Raw genomic sequence first — 19238 nt, 5'->3', positions numbered from 1 at the left:
CGCCCGCGGGTCCAGGGAGTGGGGCGGTGTTGCCGCCATCTTTAAGTGGGGCAGATGCGGGCAGCTTCGCTTGCGGTCCAACCATTCCCACTTGCACTTGTGTAGACGGCGGCGTAGGCGGGCCAAACGAAGTACTTGGCCCCGGGGTTCACAGACTGAGGCTGGGTCAGGTCAGAGCCTGAGCAAGGCAGGGGCGTTGCCTAGAGGATGCGTGGTCCAGCACTTTCGGTGTCCCATCGCAAACCCAAAGAACCCTCTCGCAGAGAGTCTGGTTGAGGTAAACTAACAAATAAAACGTGTATTGTGTCAGAGAGTAGGAAGCACTGTGGAGGTTTACACAGGCTGACACACTTCGGAAGCGGAAAGTGGGGAGGGCCACGCTCTGCGCGGGTCTACAGTTCCAGCGGAGGTGCCCTACGACCTTCCGCCGGCTGCGCGTGAGATGTGGGCGGGGCCAATCTCCCCTCCAATCACGGCCCAGCGTGCCTCGGCGGGGCGGGAGGAAGCGGCGCGGAGCGGTTCTGCGATTTCAGGCTGTCTCCAAGGGAACCGTCAGGCGGTGAGCGGTGCCGCGAGGGCTGGTTGGGGCGGGGGGCCGGGCCCATGGGGGCGGCGGGGGCTCTGTCTCTCAGCCTGCCCGCGTCCGAATGAGGCTCCTGCCGCACGTCACATCCAGTCGCTGAGGCCACGTGCCGCCATCATACGGACCACCAAGGGAGAAGTAGTCGCGGCGGCCCAGTTGGGCCCGCGCTGGGGGTGGGCAGGCTCAGTCCATGGCCTCCTCTTGGCGAACGACCCCGGCCCCATCCTCACCCCAGGGAGTCGGCTCTACGCCTTCGGGTCTTGATTTGGCGTCCATCCCGGCCCCAGCCTCCTCAGAGGCCCTGCCCAGGTATCCTCGGCGTCTTTGGGCTCCGTGGACTGATCCCAGTGGTGTCTGTGCAGCCGCTCCCCCTTTTGCCCCTTTCCATTCTCTTTCCACCATCCCACACGCCCCTCTTCAGCCCTGTAGTTGTCCTAGCTTCACACTCCCAGCTTCGTTGACTCCCCTGAGAGCTGAGTGCTGGAGAGGCGCCGGAGTGAGGATGGGAGATCAGAAGCTGCAAACGGCTCAGGTTTGGGGCTGACAAGATTGCAACCATCCCAGGGTTCTCAGGCTTCAGACATGGCTGGTCCTGGGACCCAGAGGGCTCTTCCAGACTCAATTTCCCTCTCCCTCTCCGTTCTTCTCATCCGCTCTGCTCTTGCTAATTATTTATTTTTGTACAGGACGTGAGGGTTGATGACCGTACTGTGGTTTCCAGCCAAAGTCTCAGGGGTGGTTTCTATTGGCCAGCCTGGTTCATGTGCCCATCCCCAGGCCAGTTGCTGAGGCCCTTCCGCTAAGGTCCCATCTGGGGATGGGGAATTAGTTCCCTGGAGAGGACTAGCCAAAGCTTGACTCACATGATCTCTGATCTTGTGGCTTCCCCACCGTCCAGTGGGGGAAGACTTGACCATGCAACAGAATGCTAGGCAAAGGGGGCCATGGTTTCTGGACCAGGGAGGAGGGGATGGCCTCATCCCCCTCATCCCCTCAACCCAGGGGGCTGGGTTGGAAGTGGTGCAGCTAAGCTGTATATTCCTTGTCACCTTCGTGGCCCCCACTCAAGTGGCAGAGAGGCACAGGTGGTTTTGGTGGCAAAGGTGCCTGTGGCCCTTGGGCCTGCAGCCTCTTAGGATGCAACCTAGGGCTTAGCGCATGCAGAGGTCCTGAGGGAAGCTGGGGCCAGTGCCTTGGAGGGACTGGGCAGAGCGTGGCGGGTGAGTTGTGAGGGTGGAAGTGCACGTAGGGTTGTTAGCGTAGCCTCTGGGAGCTGACACTGGGAAGAAAGTGTCTGTTTGGGGAACGAGGGAGCAGGAGTAAGCAGGGAAGAGAGGCTGGGTGCCATGGGCCTCCAGGCTGGAGATGGACGGCTGGGATCAGAACAGTGCTGGGGGGTGGAGAGAAGTGGATAGATTCGGGAGGCTGGGCTTCTGGTGAGAATAATTGGATGGACGTGGCATGGGGAGGCTGGGCTTGAGAGTGAACAATATGGGCTCAGGTACAGACAGCCCAGGGACAGGCTGGCTGGGCACTGTTGTAGCTTTCTTAGATGACCAGTACTTAGGTATTCGTCTCCTGGGTTCCTCATATGGCTCTGGCCAAGTGGGGCGAAGTGGTCATTCTGTCCAAGCCCTCAGCCCTTGATGATAGTATGGTAACACTTGGGTTCTCGACCTGCAGCCACATGACTGGATTGCAAAGGTGTGCCTGACCAGCTGCAGAAATGACCTTTCATGGGTGGCCCTCACATAGCTGTTCATGTTGACTTCTTCTCAGAGGGTTGTTTTGGCAGGTGGGTCCATGGACTTCTCAAGGCTTCGGGTGTGGGGCCCTGGCCGGATGTCTCCATGCTTTTCATGTTTGCTGTAATTTTTCCTGTGTGGAATTTCATGTTTTTATGTAGTTGTGTCTGCATAGATTTCCCTTCATGATTAACACGAAGATGATCAAAGATGAGAGCTTTCTTGTTTTCTTTGTTTCAGATTATAAAAGTCATACAAATTGTAAAAAAAAATATATATATATATATAAGCCATGTTACAGGATTTATAAAGTTCCGGCAACATTCCTCCAACCTGAGACCACTGGCTGCCTCAGTGTTCATTCATGTGCCTTCCCTGATCTGATTCTCCCAGCCCCTCCCTGCCTTCCTCTCCCCTCTGATTCTACAGATTCTAGACCAGGTTTCCTAGAATCCCCTTTGTGATCAGAGAGAACCGTGAGTGCTGTCAGAGGGTCCGGGGACGCCCCACCCCTGACTGTGCCACACAGGAGTGCCCCTGCATGGGGGGGGCTGCTGACTTTGCCAGACGCAGTAGATGCCAGAGTGGCTCTGGTCTTGGCTAGGGCTAGACTAGCGGGGAGGTGGGGAAAAGAGAGGAATGGGGGAGGGGAGGAAGGGGGGCTGAGGCAGGGAGCATGCCTTCTCTAGCATGTCTGTAGGAAGCCTCTGGCCCGGGCTGGCTTGTCTTTCCCTGATACCAGGGCCCAAGTCTTGAGGGGATCAGGGTCACTCAAAGTGGCAGGGGCGAGTCCAGCTGCACTTCTGGAAGAAGCTTGGACATACAGGCCTAGAAGGGCTGTTCTGGAACCTCTAGGCCAAGGGCAGGCTGACACCCTCCTAGAGTGGGGTTTAAGTCCCAAGCCAGACCCTGCTGCATGAAGATGCCCTCTTTGGAACTGCCTTTCTCCATTGTCTCTGGCACTTACAGCACCCATGGGTGGAATGGGGGACTGTGTCAAGGCCTGAACAATAGGATGGAAGGGGAAGATAGGGCAAAAGAAGCAGTGGCACAGGAAGAGGTTGGAGGGTTCCAGAGACACCGGCCCTCAAGTCTGCAGGACACTGAACTGGAACTGGCAGTATCTGTCCATCTTCATGAAAGCCGCTGCCAGCTGTGCTTCCTGTGACTAGTTACTGAACACACGATAGATACCTCCCACTGTGCGGGAGCCCTTAGGGGCTGTGCGTGGGGCCAGGGAGGGAGGAGAATGGCGCATGATGGCAACGATCACCAGAGGGCTGGGGAACTGGCCTGGGGCTTGCAGCCACCTGCGGGTCTCGGACTGGCTGGAGTCTGCGGGGAACAGAGGAAAGCCTTGAAAGAATATGGATTCCCAGGTAAAGCCTTGTAGCTTTTACACCTAAGAAATGGCTCCCTAGGTTTAAAGTTTCATAAATACATATCCTCAGGCCGGCTCTGGCATGCTGGACACCAGTTTGATACTTCAGCACCTGATGATACTGGCTGCCAGTCCACGTCCTCATCTGGCAGTTGGCTTGGCCGGCAGACGTGTGGGTCGAAGGGAACATGGGCAAATAGTACAGGAGCCGTGGTGCAAGGAGGGCACCCCACAGATGTGGCCAGGCTCTGCTAGGGGCCACATCTGCAGGGGGCTCTGGCTCTTACAGGAATCATGTGGTTGCAAAGAAAGTGGTGGACCTGTGGGGTGGGCAGAGAGGGACCCAGGCAAGTGGGGAGGAACTGAATTGGTGCAGACCCAGACGCAGGTTCCGTGTACTGTTTATTGAGCACCTACTGGGCACCGGGCCCTAAGAGGGCTGGCTTGTACCCACGTGATCACAGGCCTCACAGCATCCCCGCGAGGTAGGTGTTCTGCACCCCCCTCCTGCCCCCCCCCCCCGCACGAAGGAACGAGGTGAGGGCGGAGAGGGGGTGCAGCGCGCACTGGCTACTCTGCACTGTGGACGCGCTGATGTTGGATGAGCTTGGTGCTCTGGTGGAAGCAGCGGCCACAGTCCTGGCAGGCAAAGGGCTTCTCGCGCCGGTGGGTGCGCAGATGCTGCGTGAGCGTGGGCCGCTGGCGGAAGGCTTTGCCGCACTCGGGGCATGCGTACGGCCGCTCGCCCGTGTGGATGCGCCGGTGCTGCGTGAGGTTGGCGTGCTGCCGGAAGCTCTGGCCGCACTCCGGGCAGGCGAAGGGCCGCTCGCCTGTGTGGATGCGCTGGTGCTCGGTGAGCCGCGAGACTTGCGTGAAGCCCAGACCACACTCGCTGCAGTGGTAGGGCTTCTCGCCGGTGTGCGTCCGCTGATGGCGAGTGAGCTTCAGACGCTGGCTGAAGCGCTGGCCGCACTCAGGGCAGGCGAAGGGCTTTTCCCCCGTGTGCACGCGCAGGTGCTGCGTGAGCGTCGGCCGCTGGCGGAAGGCCTTGCCGCACTCCGCGCAGGCGAAGGGCCGCTCGCCCGTGTGGATGCGCCGGTGCTGCGTGAGGTTGGAGCGCTGCCGGAAGCTCTGGCCGCACTCAGCGCAGGCGAAGGGCCGCTCGCCGCTGTGCACGCGCCGGTGCTGCAGCAACACCGAACGGCGGCCGAAGCGCTCGCCGCACTCCACGCAGCCGAAAGACTTGTCGCCTGTGTGCACCGCCTGGTGCTCCAGCAGCACGGCGCGCCGTGCGAAGCTCTCGCGGCACTCGCTGCACGGGAAGGGGCCTGGGGGCTCCGGCGCGCCAGGAGGCGCCGGGGGTGCCGCGCCGGGGCCCGGGGGGTCGCCGTGGATACGCTGGTGCTGCAGCAGGTTGGAGCGCTGCCGGAAGCTCTGGCCGCACTCGGCGCAGCGGAAGGGCTGCTCGCCCGTGTGCACGCGCCGGTGCTCCTCCAGGCGCGCGCTGCGTACGAAGCCTTGGCCGCAGTCGCCGCACACGAACGGCCGCTCCTCGGTGTGCGTGAGCTGATGGCGCAGCAGGTGCGAGCTGCGGCTGAAGCTGCGGCCGCATTCGCCGCACACGAACGGCCGCTCTCCCGTGTGTATCTTCTGGTGCCTCAGCAGGTTGCTGCGTTGGCTGAACACCTTCCCGCACACGTCGCAGCGGCCACCTCGCACGGCTCCGGCGCCTGTGCTGGGGCGACCTCGACCCCGGCTCCGGCCCCTGGCGGCACGCCAGCGAGCGGCGGCCAGCCCGGGGCCCACGCCCTGGCGGGGATCGTACGTGGGGTCCTGCTCATCTCCCGGGTCGCTGGAGAGCACCAGCGCGTGTGAGAAGCCACCTTCGAGGGAGGGTGACTCGAGTCGGCCCGTGAGGCTGGCCACGCCGAGGTCCCAGGGGAGGTGGATGTGGGGGCTCACAGTGTCTGGGCCAGCAGAGATGCTGTCCATCTGGAGTGTAAACCCTGCATTGCAGAAGGGGATCCACTCATTCATGACAGAGAACCCACTTGTGCCCAGAGCCACTCCAGCCCTGCAGAAACGGTGCGAACTAGAGCGACCTGAAACTGACCAAGGAGGCAGACAGAAGTGACGTGGGCAGGGGCAGGGGTTGTATCTGTGCAGGCTTCCCTAAGGAGGTGACAATAGGACAGACCCTTGCAGGAGGTGGAAGACTGAAAAGCTGGGGACAGGCTTTCCAGGTCTGACTTAAGTTTGTAAAAACCGCCTTTCTGGAAGGGCTGTAGGGCAAAGGTGGGGCAGGTGGCCCTTGCACTGTCCGGGTGGGTGATGATGGTTTCCACAAATGCAGAGCTGTGGGTGGGTCTGAGGGAGGCTGGAAGTGGAGCCAACAGGAAGGGAATAGGGCAGGGGACAGAGGCAGGGAATGCAGGCAACCAGGACTTTTGTCTGCCGTGCCTTCCTTGAGATGCCACGGGACTCCCGAGGGACAGAGGGCACGCACAGGCTGTGGGGCACAGGAGTCGGGCCCAGTCTGCCGGGAAAGGTGAACACGGGTGCCGTGGTGTGTACATGGCCTATGGATTCCTGGGCCTGCATGTGATCAGACAGTGGTGGGTGTCTGCGGATAAAAGGAGCAGGTTCCAGCCACGCTGTGAGCACTCCATCATTAGATGTTGGGGAAGGGAGGCGATGTGAGCACAGGCAACGGAGAAGAAGGAAGTTAAAGCAAGGAGACTGGGAGACTAGCAAGGGCTTCAGTAGGTGACAGAAGACCTATCAGATGCCAAAGAAAACTCAGAAAAATTATACTGTGTCAAAGGAAATCATCTGTGCACAGCAAAAACCCTCCGAGTCAAAAGACGAATGACAAACTGCGAACTCTCCAGAGGCAAGGGACTAAGTAACCAGAGTAAGGTGCGCTGGTCAATCAACAAGAAAGACGGACAGCCTGACAAACGTGGGGAAAGGGCAGGAAAGGAAAGGAAATGTCACGGATGCTTGAATTCCGTAAAATATGCTCAGGCCCCTCCTAGGAAGCAAAGTGCGTATTAGGGCCGTGCTCGTTACCGTTTCCACAGCCTAACTCCAGGAACCCGAGCATTCGTGTGCACCGCTCGCCAGCATAAACAGAAGCTAGTGTGGCAAAGGGCATCAGAATGTCCAATTTCCCACCCTCTGATCCAACAGTTCCACGTCTAGGTACTTCTCCACCAGTTGTGTTCCCCCTGTGTGAAATGGTCGGTGTAGGAGGTTTCTCAGTTCTCACTGAAAAGTAACCCAAAGGAATGTCAGTAGGGGCCTGGATGGATAAACAAGTGTGTCCACGGTGAGCCCCAGTGGGCTCTATGCAGCTGTCCAAAGAGGAGGGCGCTCGCTGCTGTGTGTTCAAGTGGGAAGATGCACGAAAAATGTCAGGCGTGGAACAGTGTGAAGATTAAGCATCCACGTGTGTTTTAAAAACGGGAAATGAGTATGCACCTGAATTTGTGTTTGTTCTTCTATGCAGAGAATCTTTCTGGAAGTACGCACAAAAAACCGGTGATGTTGGCTGTTGGGGTGCAGGACCATGTGATACAGGCAGGAGAGGGGCATTCCACTGTATACTCCCTTGTGCTTTCTGAATTTTCTAACACGTGAATGTCCTAGCAATTCAAACTGTTCTCCTGATAAAAGCACTGGCTGCACAGAAGATGTTCGGTTGAGGGCAAGGGGAGCAGCCAGGAGACCTTATGGGGAGGCCAAGGTGGCTGAGGTGAGCTGTGGTTGTCTGGGGAAGAGTGCAGCCTGAGGAAAGAATGGGGCCGCAGAGAAAGAACCCGCCGAGGAGCCTGGGGTGGAACTGCCGGTGTGGCTGGAGAGAGCAGAGAGACTGTGGGGCTGTGGGCTGAGAGAAGCAGGTCCAGGCTGGAGTGTCAGCTACACAGCATGAGGCAAGCCTGGCCAGCCAGCTGAAGACTGAAACAGCAGAAGGGGCATGTATCACATGCTACTCTCTCAGCTTCAACATGCGCAACTGACAGACAGAACATAAGAAAAGAGCTTTCAAAATACGTGGGGCAGCTCCAAAGCAAGAAAGGTGAGATTCAGGAATCCAGAGCCTGGTGCATGGTGCTCTACAGTGCCAAGGCTGTGGAGACTGAGGATGAGAGCCAGGCTCTGTCATGAAGTTGGGGGTTGAGGACATAGCCTGGGTGAGCCCAGTCCATCCATGGACCTTTTGCTTTCATTGAGGCTGCAGAGGTATCTCCACGGAATGGCTAGGGGCCCAGATGAGCCTTCCAGTTGAGTTATGATGGACCCTGTGGCAGTCCCTCACCCAGGATGATGCTTAGGGCAGGGACAAACAAGAAGCCCCCAGAGCTGAGCAGGGCAGGCTGTCCACGTGCACCCAGTGGGAGCATTCACACCCAAGGAAACCAAGCTAACTAACAAGGCCGGAAATAACATAAGGTACTTGGAAATTCTCAAAGGATGGATCAGTATCCACAAAACAAGGACGCTATGAAAAAAGAATGAGTTTGGATCCTTGTTGATAAAAAACAGCAAATGGGGACTTCTGGGGAATAATGGTATCTATTTAAATTTGTTTCATTGTGCAACAACATTAAAAACCACCATAAAGGTTTTGTTTTATTCTTTCAAGGCATAAAATCTACAGGGATGAAGAGAAGAAGAGAGGAAACAAACAAATCCCTGATATTTTCTACTCTGGAAAGCAAAATGGGCAAATGGTAAGTGTACAGCAGACTGGAGAAGGCGAATAGTAAGTCAGCAGTGGGGAAGACTGAAAGAAATCAACCCGTTTTACCGCAGACGTTGAAAAGTTCAGGAGCTGGAGGTACCAGGTACCTCTGGCCACGCAGGTGAAGGGGCAGGGGCACTGGGCGGGCTGGGGAAGCTGTTTCAGAAGCTGAAGCTGAAGCTGGGCAGGGCTACTGCAGGGAACAGCCCTGGGTCTGTCTGCACAGAATTCTGAGGAAGCGGTGGGCAGTGCTGTAGCTGTGACTTTTGGACCTCCTCTCGCTTCCTGGCAAAGGGCTGGGTTGAGGGCGGGAGAGGACCCTGAGGGAGTCAAGGGAGTTAAGGGAAGTCACACTGGGCGCCGCGACGCTAGCCTCTCTCCCGGGATGCTGGCAAGAGGCTAGGAGTGCCTTCTTAGAACACTCAGAGGAGAGAACTGAAGATCCTCACAGCAGGGAGGAGATCCTCACAGATCCTTCAAGCAGCCCAGCCAGACTGCCCTACGACTGCTTCAGTGGCATCCACTCATGCTCCACCCACCCACTCACGTTTCCCAAGAAGTGAGTCTCCTTGGGGAGTGAACCCCTCACCCTCCCCTTCCAGCCCTGATTTGTTGTCCTGGCCGATAAGACCCTCACCCATCTGCTCAGAGCTGCCAGAGGGACCAGAGACCACACTGGGAGAAGAAAGCTTAAAAAACAAGTTATCGTTATCCTCAGAGAAATAAGGAAAGATGTTACAACTGTAAGAATAACAGAAAGTGGTTAAAAAAAATGAACGATCAGGGAAAGAAGACACTCCTGGAAATTAAAACTCTGCTAGCAGATATGCAAATCTCAAAGGAGGGTCTGGAGGCTATAACTGAAGACATTTTCTGGAAAATAGAGCAGAAAGAAAGGGATGGGGAAATCGCAGTGAAGAGAACATTGGAGGATCTGTCCTAGAGTCCAATAACCAAGTAACAGGCATTCCAGAAACAAGAGAACAGAACAATGGAGGGGAAGGAAATCAAAGAAACAATGCAAGCCAGTTTCCCACAACTGAGAAATGTGAATTTCAAATTTTAAGGGCTCACCAACAGTGGTGCTAAAAAATGTTTTGACCCGGTTTCACAGCAATTAAAAAAAAAATGTTTTGAGAGAGAGTTAATAAAAAGAATTCTTCAGCCAAAATTCAGTGTAATACAAATGTGTTTCAGATATGGACCATAGCTCAGAACTTTACTTCCCACACCAGAGTTCACAGGAAGGTTCACCAGAACAAGGGGGTGGGACTTCCCGGGTGCCACAGTGGTTAAGAATCCGCTTGCCAATGCAGGGGACACGGGTTTGATCCCTGGTCCGGGAAGATGCACATGCTACGGAGCAACGATGCCCGTGTGCCACAACTACTCAGCCTGCGCTCTAGAGCCCGCGAACCACAACTACTGAGCCCGCGTGCTACAACTACTGAAGCCCATGTGCCTAGAGCCCATGCTCCGCAACAAGAGAAGCCTCTGCAATGAGAAGCCCGCCCACAGCAACAAAGAGCAGCCCCCGCTTGCCGCAACTAGAGAAAGCCCGCACGCAGGAACGAAGACCCAACGCAGCCAAAAAAATAAAATAAATAACGAGGGAGTAAACCAACGTAGAGAAGGGGTCCAGGGAACAGGGAGCCTGGCCGACGGCAGACCATTGTAGGCTGCGTGGCTGAGGTGGACAGCACAGGGCATCTGGCCTGAGAGCAGGGAACCGCTCTGTCTTGCCCAGTCCCCACCCTGTGTCAAGGTCCCCCCTGTCTGCCTACCCTGTGTACTGACTGCTGTCCCTCTCTGCCCCGCCCCCCAATCAGTGGGATGCAAGCCCAGAACCCGGGGGCCATCCAGGGTGCCGGGGCTGGGAGCGGACATGGGGAGCACAAGTCCTGCTCTCAGGAGGTTTTACTGGGGGCGGGGAGCAGCAGCTGGAGGGGCCATGAGGTTAGTGGGGGGCTTGGCTCTCGCGGGCAGGAGATGCTAAAGCAGGTTGAACGCTGCAGGCGATGGAGGAGCTCGGGGAATGCCGGAGTAAGGGGCCCATCTGAGCAGGGCCAGGAGTGGGATGGTCCGGGGTGGTGCTGCCCGTGTGGAGGGCCCCATATAACTCACCCGGGGAGAAGATGCTCCCAGCTTCCTCCTGCCACAGGGCCTCAGGGTGCTCCGTCCATGAGGACCCCTCAGGCCCAGTCTCACTATGGGGAGAGGCCTGGTCCAGCGCCACGCCACAGCCCTGAAACCACAGTGGTCACTGCTCGCCTGTGTCTGGCTAGGCCCAGGGAGGGACCTACCCAACCCCCACCCACTGAGGCTCCCAGAGCAGGGGCTCACCTGGGCCTCCTCAGGTAGGACAGTGGAAGTGGCCTCCTGGGGGTTGGTTAGAGGCCCAGAGTCCAGAAGCTCTGGAGAGGAAGGGTGGGGTCAGGCAGCTCCAGGGGCTCCCCACCCTGCTGCCCTCTTCAGTGGTGTGCCAGGTGCTGGGGTCCAGATGGGGCAAGAGCCGGGTGTAGCCTTGGGGCTGGGCATGTCAAGGGGGCTCTAAGTGTCCACACAGGAATGGCAGAGAGTGTGGGTGGGCATGTCTGACACTTGTCTGGGAGGCGGATGAGAGAAGGGAATGCTCCCCAGCACTTTGGTGTCCTCCCTCCGCTGTGCCCACCCATACTCCAGCCTTCTGTCTGCTCTCGAGCAATCGGCTAATGTCCCCCAATGGATCTCCTCAGGGAGTGAACCCCACATGCCTCCCACACCAGGAAACCCCAATAGTCAGCTCCATGCCAGCTGAGAACATGGAAGGAACCACAGTGGTGACAGTTGGGCTTGGCACGCGAGGGATAATGACGGCCACTGGCTGGGCGGGATGTGGGGACCGCCAATGCATGGGCACGTTACCTACCCTCACCTGGATCCTCTGTAACCCCAGGCTCCTCTTTCACCCATAGGCCCAGTGACGACTCCTGTGTGGCCCCACGGGGCATCTCAAGTCCAGGTTCTGGAGTCCGAGGTGTGATTTGAGGGAGGGGCTGGAAGTCGGAGGGCTCCATCTTCTCTGATAGCACCTCCTGGCCTTGCACCTGGACTGTGACCTGGGGAGGTGCCCCCCACCATCAGGAGCTCAGGTAGGGAGTTCATGGGCATCCACCCTATCTTGGGACCCCAGGGGTCCTGACTGACTAGGTCCTCTAAGGACCCATGTCCACCAGGGACAGAGCAAGGAGCAAAGGGACCACCTGCAGTTGCTCTCCTGCTGCTGACACCCACCCTCTCTCCCCACCCTGCATCCCTTGTCCATGCCTCTAGGTGATGGAGGGATGGGCCAGTGATGCTGGCCCTGGAACCCCGTCTGCCCTCACACAGGGTCTGCTGCAGGTGACCACTTCCAAACCACAAGGGGCCAGTGTCTGGCTGAGCGTAGCACCTCCCAGGAAGAGGCGGACATGCATACTGTTCCAGCCCCGACCCCAGGGCCACTGACTCACCCATCTCCGGGGCCCTCCTGGCTCCCGGCGCAGGCCCTCGACCAGGGCAGCGGCCTCCTCAGGGCTGCCTGGCTGCTGTCCCCGCACGCGGGCCTGGATCTCGGGGGGCAGCGCGCCCAGGAACTGCTCCAGCACCAGCAGCTCCAGCATCTGCTCCTTGGAGTGCACCTCGGGCCGCAGCCACTGGCGGCAGAGTTCACGGAGCCGGGCCAGCGCCTCGCGGGGACCCACTGCCTCCTCATAGTGGAAGTGCCGGAAACGCTGTCGTGCAGCCTCTGGGCCGGGATCCCATGGGGCGGCTTCACCCTCCTCCTCAGACTCCTCCAGCTTCACCGTGATGGGCCCCTCATCTTCTGGGGGTGCGTGGCCCGGGGAGCCCAGAGCTGTGGGCCTCATTGGAAAGACCAGGCTGGAGCTCTGAGGCCAGTCTCTCCCTGGGGGAGGAATGGGATGAGGCTGCTGCGATGAGGACAGGGGTGACAAATGCTTATTGAGAGCCTACTGGATGCTGTGCTGTTGAATCCCGAGACCTGCCAAGTGGAAGGAGGATGAGGAAACTGAGGCACAGAGGCAGTCCCGTACCAAGGAGCCGTGGGGCTGGTGAGCCCTCGGTGAGCCTCTCTAGCTGGGCCTGTGCAGAGTCTCTGGTAGCCCCCTGTTCCTGGGCTGCTTCTTAGGCCCAGAAGGCACCTCGTCTCTCCCCCAAAGCCCATGCTTCTTCTACATGCACCACCTAACCCCTGCTCTGCATCCCTCTCTCTACCAGGTGAATGCCACCTACAACATCCACTGCCTAGGCATCTACACCACTGCCACCCCTCCCCCACCAACGCCAGTCTACCACTGCAGCGTCCAGTCTCCCGCCTTGTCTCTCAGACCACTCCCCTCCCAGCGCGGTTTCACAGCGCAGCCTGACTGCACCTGCCCCACCCCACACCTGTGCAAGGTCACCTGTATGGCCCAGCACCCAGACACCATTCTCCCCCCATTCAGCCCCGTTCTCTGAGCCCGACTTGTCACAACACGCAATGCCCCACTATCTCCTCCGTTTCCTGATTTAGGTGGGACTAGGAGGTAACAGGGCAGTTTTCAGAGGGGAGCTACAAAGGAGCCAAGACCACTGGACTCGGAGCCTGCAAGGAAAGTCGGAGATTCTGCCCAGCCTATTTGCCACGTAACCTCGGCTTGTCGCTGTGCCACTGTGAACCTCCGTTTCCCCCACGCCCACCACACTCGCGCTGCTCCTTATGCAACTGGAGGTACAGTGCAACCTTTGTAGAGAGATCTGAGTTTATTAAGGAAGTGGATTCGATTTCGAGGGCCGCCTGATCCCGTGGGTCTAACCTTCGCTCCTCAAGGTTCCAAGTCAACCTGAAACCCCAGGAGACGGCTGGGCCTCCGTAATCTGGCCGGCCCTGCGGAGCTCCCTGAACTACATTTACCAGAAGCCTGGGCGGGCACCTTCTGCTTTAGGGAGCCGGGACAGGTCCGGGTGCCGCCATGGCAACTGGGGGCGGGGACTCCAGATTCTGTCGCCGTGGCAACGCGCAGTGATTGACGAGCCGCGCGCGACAGCGCTGGGCCCGGCCACGGGGGACACCCAGGCCCCTGTCCTACGCTCCCGATCCCGCTGGGCCGCCGCCCCCGTCCCCGCCCGAACCTTCCCGGTTGAGGGGCCCCCGCCCTCACCTCCGCGCTCAGCGGGCCGCTCCGCGCTCCTGAGCATGCGCACTCGCCGACCTTCCCTCCCCGGCCGGACTATGTCTCCCAGAACGCTCCACGCACCAGCCGGAAGCGCCGCCTTGCCCGTCCCCCACCCTCGCCTCAGTTTCCACCCTCCTCCCGCTGTGCCCCGGGGCAGCGTTGTTCGCAACGATCGGGTCACACTCCGGGCCGCGTCTTCCCGCGCTCCCAGCCTCAAATCCAGGCGTCCAGGCGCCCGTCGACGCGAGCAAGCTTCTCAGGGGGTAACGGGCGGCCGCACCGCCTTCCCAACCGCGCATGCCGCCACCAAGTCTCCCTGAATTCTCTACGGGGCTTCCGGGGATTAGCAGGGCTCTGCACCAATCACGGCCCTCGCTAGGACGCCGTCAGCCCCTGTCTCCATGGCAACCCCCTGTGGAGACCCGGCCACCCCTTCCACCGCCCTCAGGACCGCAAGCGAGCCTCTCCCACTTTCGCCTTGGAGAGAGGCTCGGCCGGCTCCTGTCCGGGAGGAGGTCAGCCAGTCCTCCGCGCGCGTGCGCGGCGCGATGACAGTTTTTTTTTTTTTTTTTGCGCTCGTGGGCGGTAGGCGGGCCCGGGCGTCTTCATGGTAACCAGTGGGCCGTGCGGGCGGTTTCCAGGGCAACCCTGGGTACCGGCCGGCGTCTGAAAGAGGATGGGAGAGGTAGGCTGAGGGTAGAGATGCGGAGCGAGAGAGACAGGACAGACAGACACAGACTCGGGGGCGCGGAGAGTTGTGAGGAGAGACAGTGAAAGTAAGTGAACAGACACAGGGACAGAGACACGGGCAGGACAGAAAGAGACCTAGGTCAGAGAGTCAGGGCTGGGCAGACATGTGTGTCAGAACAGTTAACAAGAGGGAGAGCGATCAGGGCGGGATGGAGAGGAAAGGAGAGACAAAGATTTACAGCGACAAGACGTGCAGCTCGAGATTCAAGGGACAGACAAGGATCAGGAGTACAGAAGCAAGAGGGGAGAAAGGGACAGACATTAGAGATACAGTAAAGTGGATCGAGAGTTTTTAAAGACTCAGAGAAGGGTGACAGCAAGAAGAGAGAAAGACGGAGCGGGAGGGACACATGTTAAGAAAACTTATCCAAAACTTGCCATTAAGAGAAAAAAAGATGACTGGAAGAACTAGCACCGTCTCTACCAAGCCTGCTTCAGGTCATCTGATTCCCTAAGTGAAGCAACTTTTTTTTAAGTTAACTGCTTTTGATCAGAGTCCAGATACTGTGAAGTTAGATGCTAACGAGTAAAAGGTTGATAGGTTGTAAATGCTTTCTGTCCAGTAGAGAAGAGTACCCCAAGTTTTTTGTCACCCAGTAGGACACTAAGCAGGACACTAAGATGCCTGCCCACTGCCCCATGGTGCACTACCGATCCGACTTGGAGCTTTTATTTCACTGTTCGTTCTTTCACCCTTTCTGTTTTCCTTCTCTCTCATCTTCCCGGAACCACCTATGTCATCCTGCTAGTTGCCACCGGAGGTAAATAGATATTTGACGTGTGCTCACGGAGTTTGTTTTTATCTGTTTCGAAAATTATATCTTGACAGTCTAAAGGGAACCATTTCTCCGGAATGGGGGACAGACAGGGAGAAAGAGAAAACAGTGAGACAGACCCAGGAAAGGAAAGGAGGTAGCGAGGATGGTGGGAAAGAAAGAGACCAGGTCTAGGCGCGGAGGCTCCGGTGGGCCTCGCAGTGAGCTGGGCCCTGACTCATCCCGCGTGGGGAACGCGAGCCTCAGCCGGGCATGAGGGTGACCCTCGGGGCGGCTGGTCCAGTCATGGCAGACTACTGGAGGTCACAACCAAAGAAATTCTCTGATTACTGCAGGTGCTGGATTGCGGACAATAGGTCTAGTGTTGAAGTTCATGAAAGAGGAAAGAATCATAAGGAAAATGTGGCAAAGAGGATCAGTGAGATTAAACCGAAAAGGCTGGATAGGGCAAAGGAAGAAGAGAAGGCATCAAAGGAGTTTGCTGCAATGGAGGCAGCTGCCCTGAAAGAATACCAAGGGGATTTGAAAAGCCTTGGCTTAGAGTCAGAAACTTCAGAGCCAAGCATATCACCAGTAACCAGCACTATCCCATCCGCCTCTGCATCAAATCAGCAAAAGAAAAAAAGAAAAAAAAAAGACCCTTCAAAGGGCAGATTGGTAGAAGGCATAACCTCTGAGGGTTACCATTACCACTATGATCTTATCACAGGAGAATCTCAGTGGGAGAAACCTGAAGGATTTCAAGGAAATTAAAAAAAGACGGCAGTGAAGACTGTTTGGGTAGAAGGTTTAAGTGAAGATGGTTATACCTATTATTATAATTCAGAAACAGGGGAATCCGGATGGGGAAAACCTGATGATTTCATTCCACACTCTGGCGATCTGCTTTCTAGTAAAGTCAATGAAAAGTCACTTGGTACCCAAGAAGAGTCCAAATCATCAGATTCACGTTGTGATTCTGATGTGGAACACCAAGCAGAAAAAGGGGGGGGGGGACAGGGGGACTTCCCTGGTGGCGCGGTGGTTAAGAGTCCGCCTGCCGATGCAGGGGACACGGGTTCGAGTCCTGGTCCAGGAAGATCCCACATGCTGCGTAGCAACCAAGCCCATGCGCCACAACTACTGAGCCTGCACTCTAGAGCCCGCGAACCACAACTACTGAGCCCGCGTGCCACAACTACTGAAGCCCGCGCGCCTAGAGCCCGTACTCCGCAACAAGAGAAGCCACCGCAATGAGAAGCCCGCGCACAGCAATGAAGAGCAGACCCCGCTCGCCGCAACTAGAGAAAGCGCGCGCAGCAACGAAGACCCAACGCAGCCAAAAATAAATAAATCGAAGAAAAAGGGGGGGGGGGAGGAGAAGTCTCTACAGAAATGCAAAAGCTAGAAGTAAAGTTTAAAGAAAAAAAATAGTGATAAAGGAACTGAATCGGAAACACAGAAAGAAAAAATGCCCACGGTTATTCATCAGGTCCAAATGAAGAAAAATCCAAAGCTCATAAAAAATCAGACCCATATGGAAGGACTTCCCTGGTAGTACAGTGGTTAAGACTCCGTGCTCCCAATGCAGGGAGTCCAGGTTCTATGCCAGGGAACTAGATCCCCTATGCCAAAACTAAGACCTGCCATAGCCAAAATAAAAGTAATAATAATAAAGAAAGCTCCTCTGTGTTTGTTTTACATTACTTAATGCTAACATTTTAGACTTATTCTGAATGTATTTTATGTGAATTTAAAATAACTCTTTTTTCGTGTGAAATTGATTTTTGTTCCTAAAATGGAAGCCTACTACATTGCATTGTAATACAGTGTATTATGTTCAGTGTCTAAAAATTGCTAATTACCTCATAATATAAGATGCTATGTATCTGTTATTTAAAACATGGAAAAGTAAGGCCGTTATTCAATTCTTACTCGTATGAATATACTTGTACTGCACTGAAAATGCATTACTTTTTTAAAAAAATATTTATTTATTTGGTCTCACCAGGTCTTAGTTGCGGCAGGCAGGCTCCTTAGTTGTGGCATGCGAGCTCTTAGTTGCAGCATGCATGTGGGATCTAGTTCCCTGACCAGGAATCGAACACAGGCCCCCTGCATTGGGAGCATGGAGTCTTATCCACTGCGCTACCAGGGAAGTCCCGAAAATGCATTACTTTTGCACACTGATATTATTCAAGAAATAAGAATTAGACCACGTAAGAGAAGATTCACAACCTGTGATAATTCAGTTCTGAGGATCCTGTCAGAAGGCTGATGTAGAAAGTGTATGTATATTGGCTTACCTTACTCAATTTAAGGTCAAGGGCCAAGAACTGGGACTGCAGCTCAGGTCATGCTTAATATGGAATGAAAACTGGACCAAAGATGTATCTGCCTGGTTCAATGTAAAGCGGCAACCATTGCTTAAGCATTTTCACCTTGAGCCAGGCACTATGGTAGGAACTGGAGATGTAAAGGTGAGCAAGACATATCTCTGTTCTTCATGGCTTCTCATTCTGACGGAGTACTTTTTTCCCTAGTCGTGCGCTCTGTGTAGAGGCCTTACATATACTGGAAAATATTATTTAGGGTTTATTTAAAACTATGGAGATGAAGTCTTGAACAAAAATAGTAAGTTCTCTGACTTCAGTAAAATGTTTTGGTGTTCCTTTAGAGAAATTGGAAAGTTCCCATTTCCTGGTTAAATTTCTTAAAAAGTGGAATTTTCTTATTTAATCCATTTGAAGTAGGTACCTTCCCTTTATTATTCCAAATTCTTAAAATTATATGTTTTTGTAAACTGTACAGTAGTTAACATTTGATAGTAAATATTTGTCTTTTTAAGGTTACTAGTGTACATGTAAGAAAATTACAGGTTATTAAAAACTTTATGAAAGAAGAAAAAAAAAAGAAAGAAAAGAAAGAGACCGAAAGTAGATGGCAGGAAAGACAGGAGAGAGAAATTAATAGGCGAGAAATCCGGCCTTGGGCAGAGGCGGCCTTGGGCGACCCCGCCTGGACTCTGTGCTCGGCGGCCTCGTCGCTGAACTACGTTTCCCGGTAGGCCCTGGGTGACTGGACGCAGCACCTAGAGCGCCGTCGGGGGCGGGGCCCACGCTGCCTCCTCCAATCCCAGCCGTCGCCCGGCAACCTCCGCCTCCGCCGACAAGATGGAGGCTGGATTCGGCCGCCGCCGGGAAGCGGCGCCTGAAGCCGGAGGTGGGGAGGGGCCGCAGCTCAGTCGGCCCACTTGAGGAAGCCGGCCTACGTCGCGGTCCGGAGGTGAGAGCGGTCGGGCGCGCGGGAGCCCGGGCTCCGGGGGGAAGGGGCCGAGGCGCCTATACCCTTGGTTCCCGTGGGGGGAAGGGAACGGACGCGCGCGAGGGGGCCAATCGGGGGCCTCCGGCGGCCCCGCGGCCTTCTGGGAAATGTAGTCTCGAGCCTTCCCCGTGGGCGGGCTTGGGGACTTTCTAGAGCGGGAGGGTGAAAATGAATGAATTTAATTTAAAATTGTGGGTGAGGGACTTACCTGGTGGTGCAGTGGTTGGGAATCGAACCCTGGTCGGGGAAGATCCCACATGCCGCGGAGCAGCTAAGCCCGTGTGCCACAACTACTGAGCCCACGTGCCACAACTACTGAAGCCCGCGCGCCTAGAGCCCATGCTCGTCAACAAAGAGAAGCCACCGCAGTGAGAAGCCCGCGCACCTCAACGAAGAGTAGACCCCACTGGCTGCAACTAGAGAAAGCCCGTGCCGTGCACAGTTACGAAGACCCAACGCTGCCAAAAATATATAAATAAATAAATTTATTAAAAAAAAAATTGTGGGTGAGCAGGCGAAGGCAGGCATGTGGAGAGGGAGGGATGGGCGCGTGAGTGGTTCGGAATTTGGGGCCTCCTTCCAGGCAGGAAGCCTTCCCCATGCCCACCTCCCCTTTAAGCCAGGTGCAGCCCATGGGTCCCTGAAGGTACTCTTCCTCGGTGCCATAGACACTCCCAAAATACAAAGACCTGTCAGGTACTGTCCTTGTTTTTCACACGCATTCCTTCAAAAAAAAACTTTTACTGTTTTGATCAGGT

The 19238-nt window shown here is 56.0% G+C and overlaps 1 protein-coding gene and 1 pseudogene across 2 annotated transcripts; one reads left to right on the top strand and one right to left on the bottom strand.

Moving 5' to 3' along the window:
- Nucleotides 1-41: 41 nt before the first annotated feature.
- Nucleotides 42-13753, bottom strand: LOC309836616 (myeloid zinc finger 1-like; the record flags this gene model as incomplete). Its single annotated transcript, XM_082676726.1, has 8 exons — nt 13637-13753; nt 11948-12477; nt 11371-11554; nt 10800-10870; nt 10581-10701; nt 4291-5715; nt 3523-3663; nt 42-178 (listed from the first exon to the last, which is right to left on the bottom strand). The coding sequence occupies exons 2-8, from the start codon at nt 12341-12343 to the stop codon at nt 42-44; spliced, it is 2475 nt and encodes an 824-aa protein (XP_082532852.1). The 5' UTR covers nt 12344-12477; nt 13637-13753.
- Nucleotides 13754-15462: 1709 nt separating this feature from the next.
- On the top strand, nt 15463-18370 carry LOC309836615 (WW domain-binding protein 4-like; annotated as a pseudogene). Its single transcript has 3 exons — nt 15463-16189; nt 16538-16710; nt 18296-18370. The product of its transcript is annotated as a WW domain-binding protein 4-like (transcript).
- Nucleotides 18371-19238: the final 868 nt, after the last annotated feature.

The sequence above is a fragment of the Grampus griseus genome, assembly GCF_964374135.1.
Source record: "Grampus griseus genome assembly, chromosome: 19".
NCBI classification, from domain to species: Eukaryota; Metazoa; Chordata; class Mammalia; order Artiodactyla; family Delphinidae; genus Grampus; species Grampus griseus.
The sequence above is the reverse complement of the archived record's forward strand: the minus strand, read 5'-3'. Positions and strand labels throughout refer to the sequence as shown.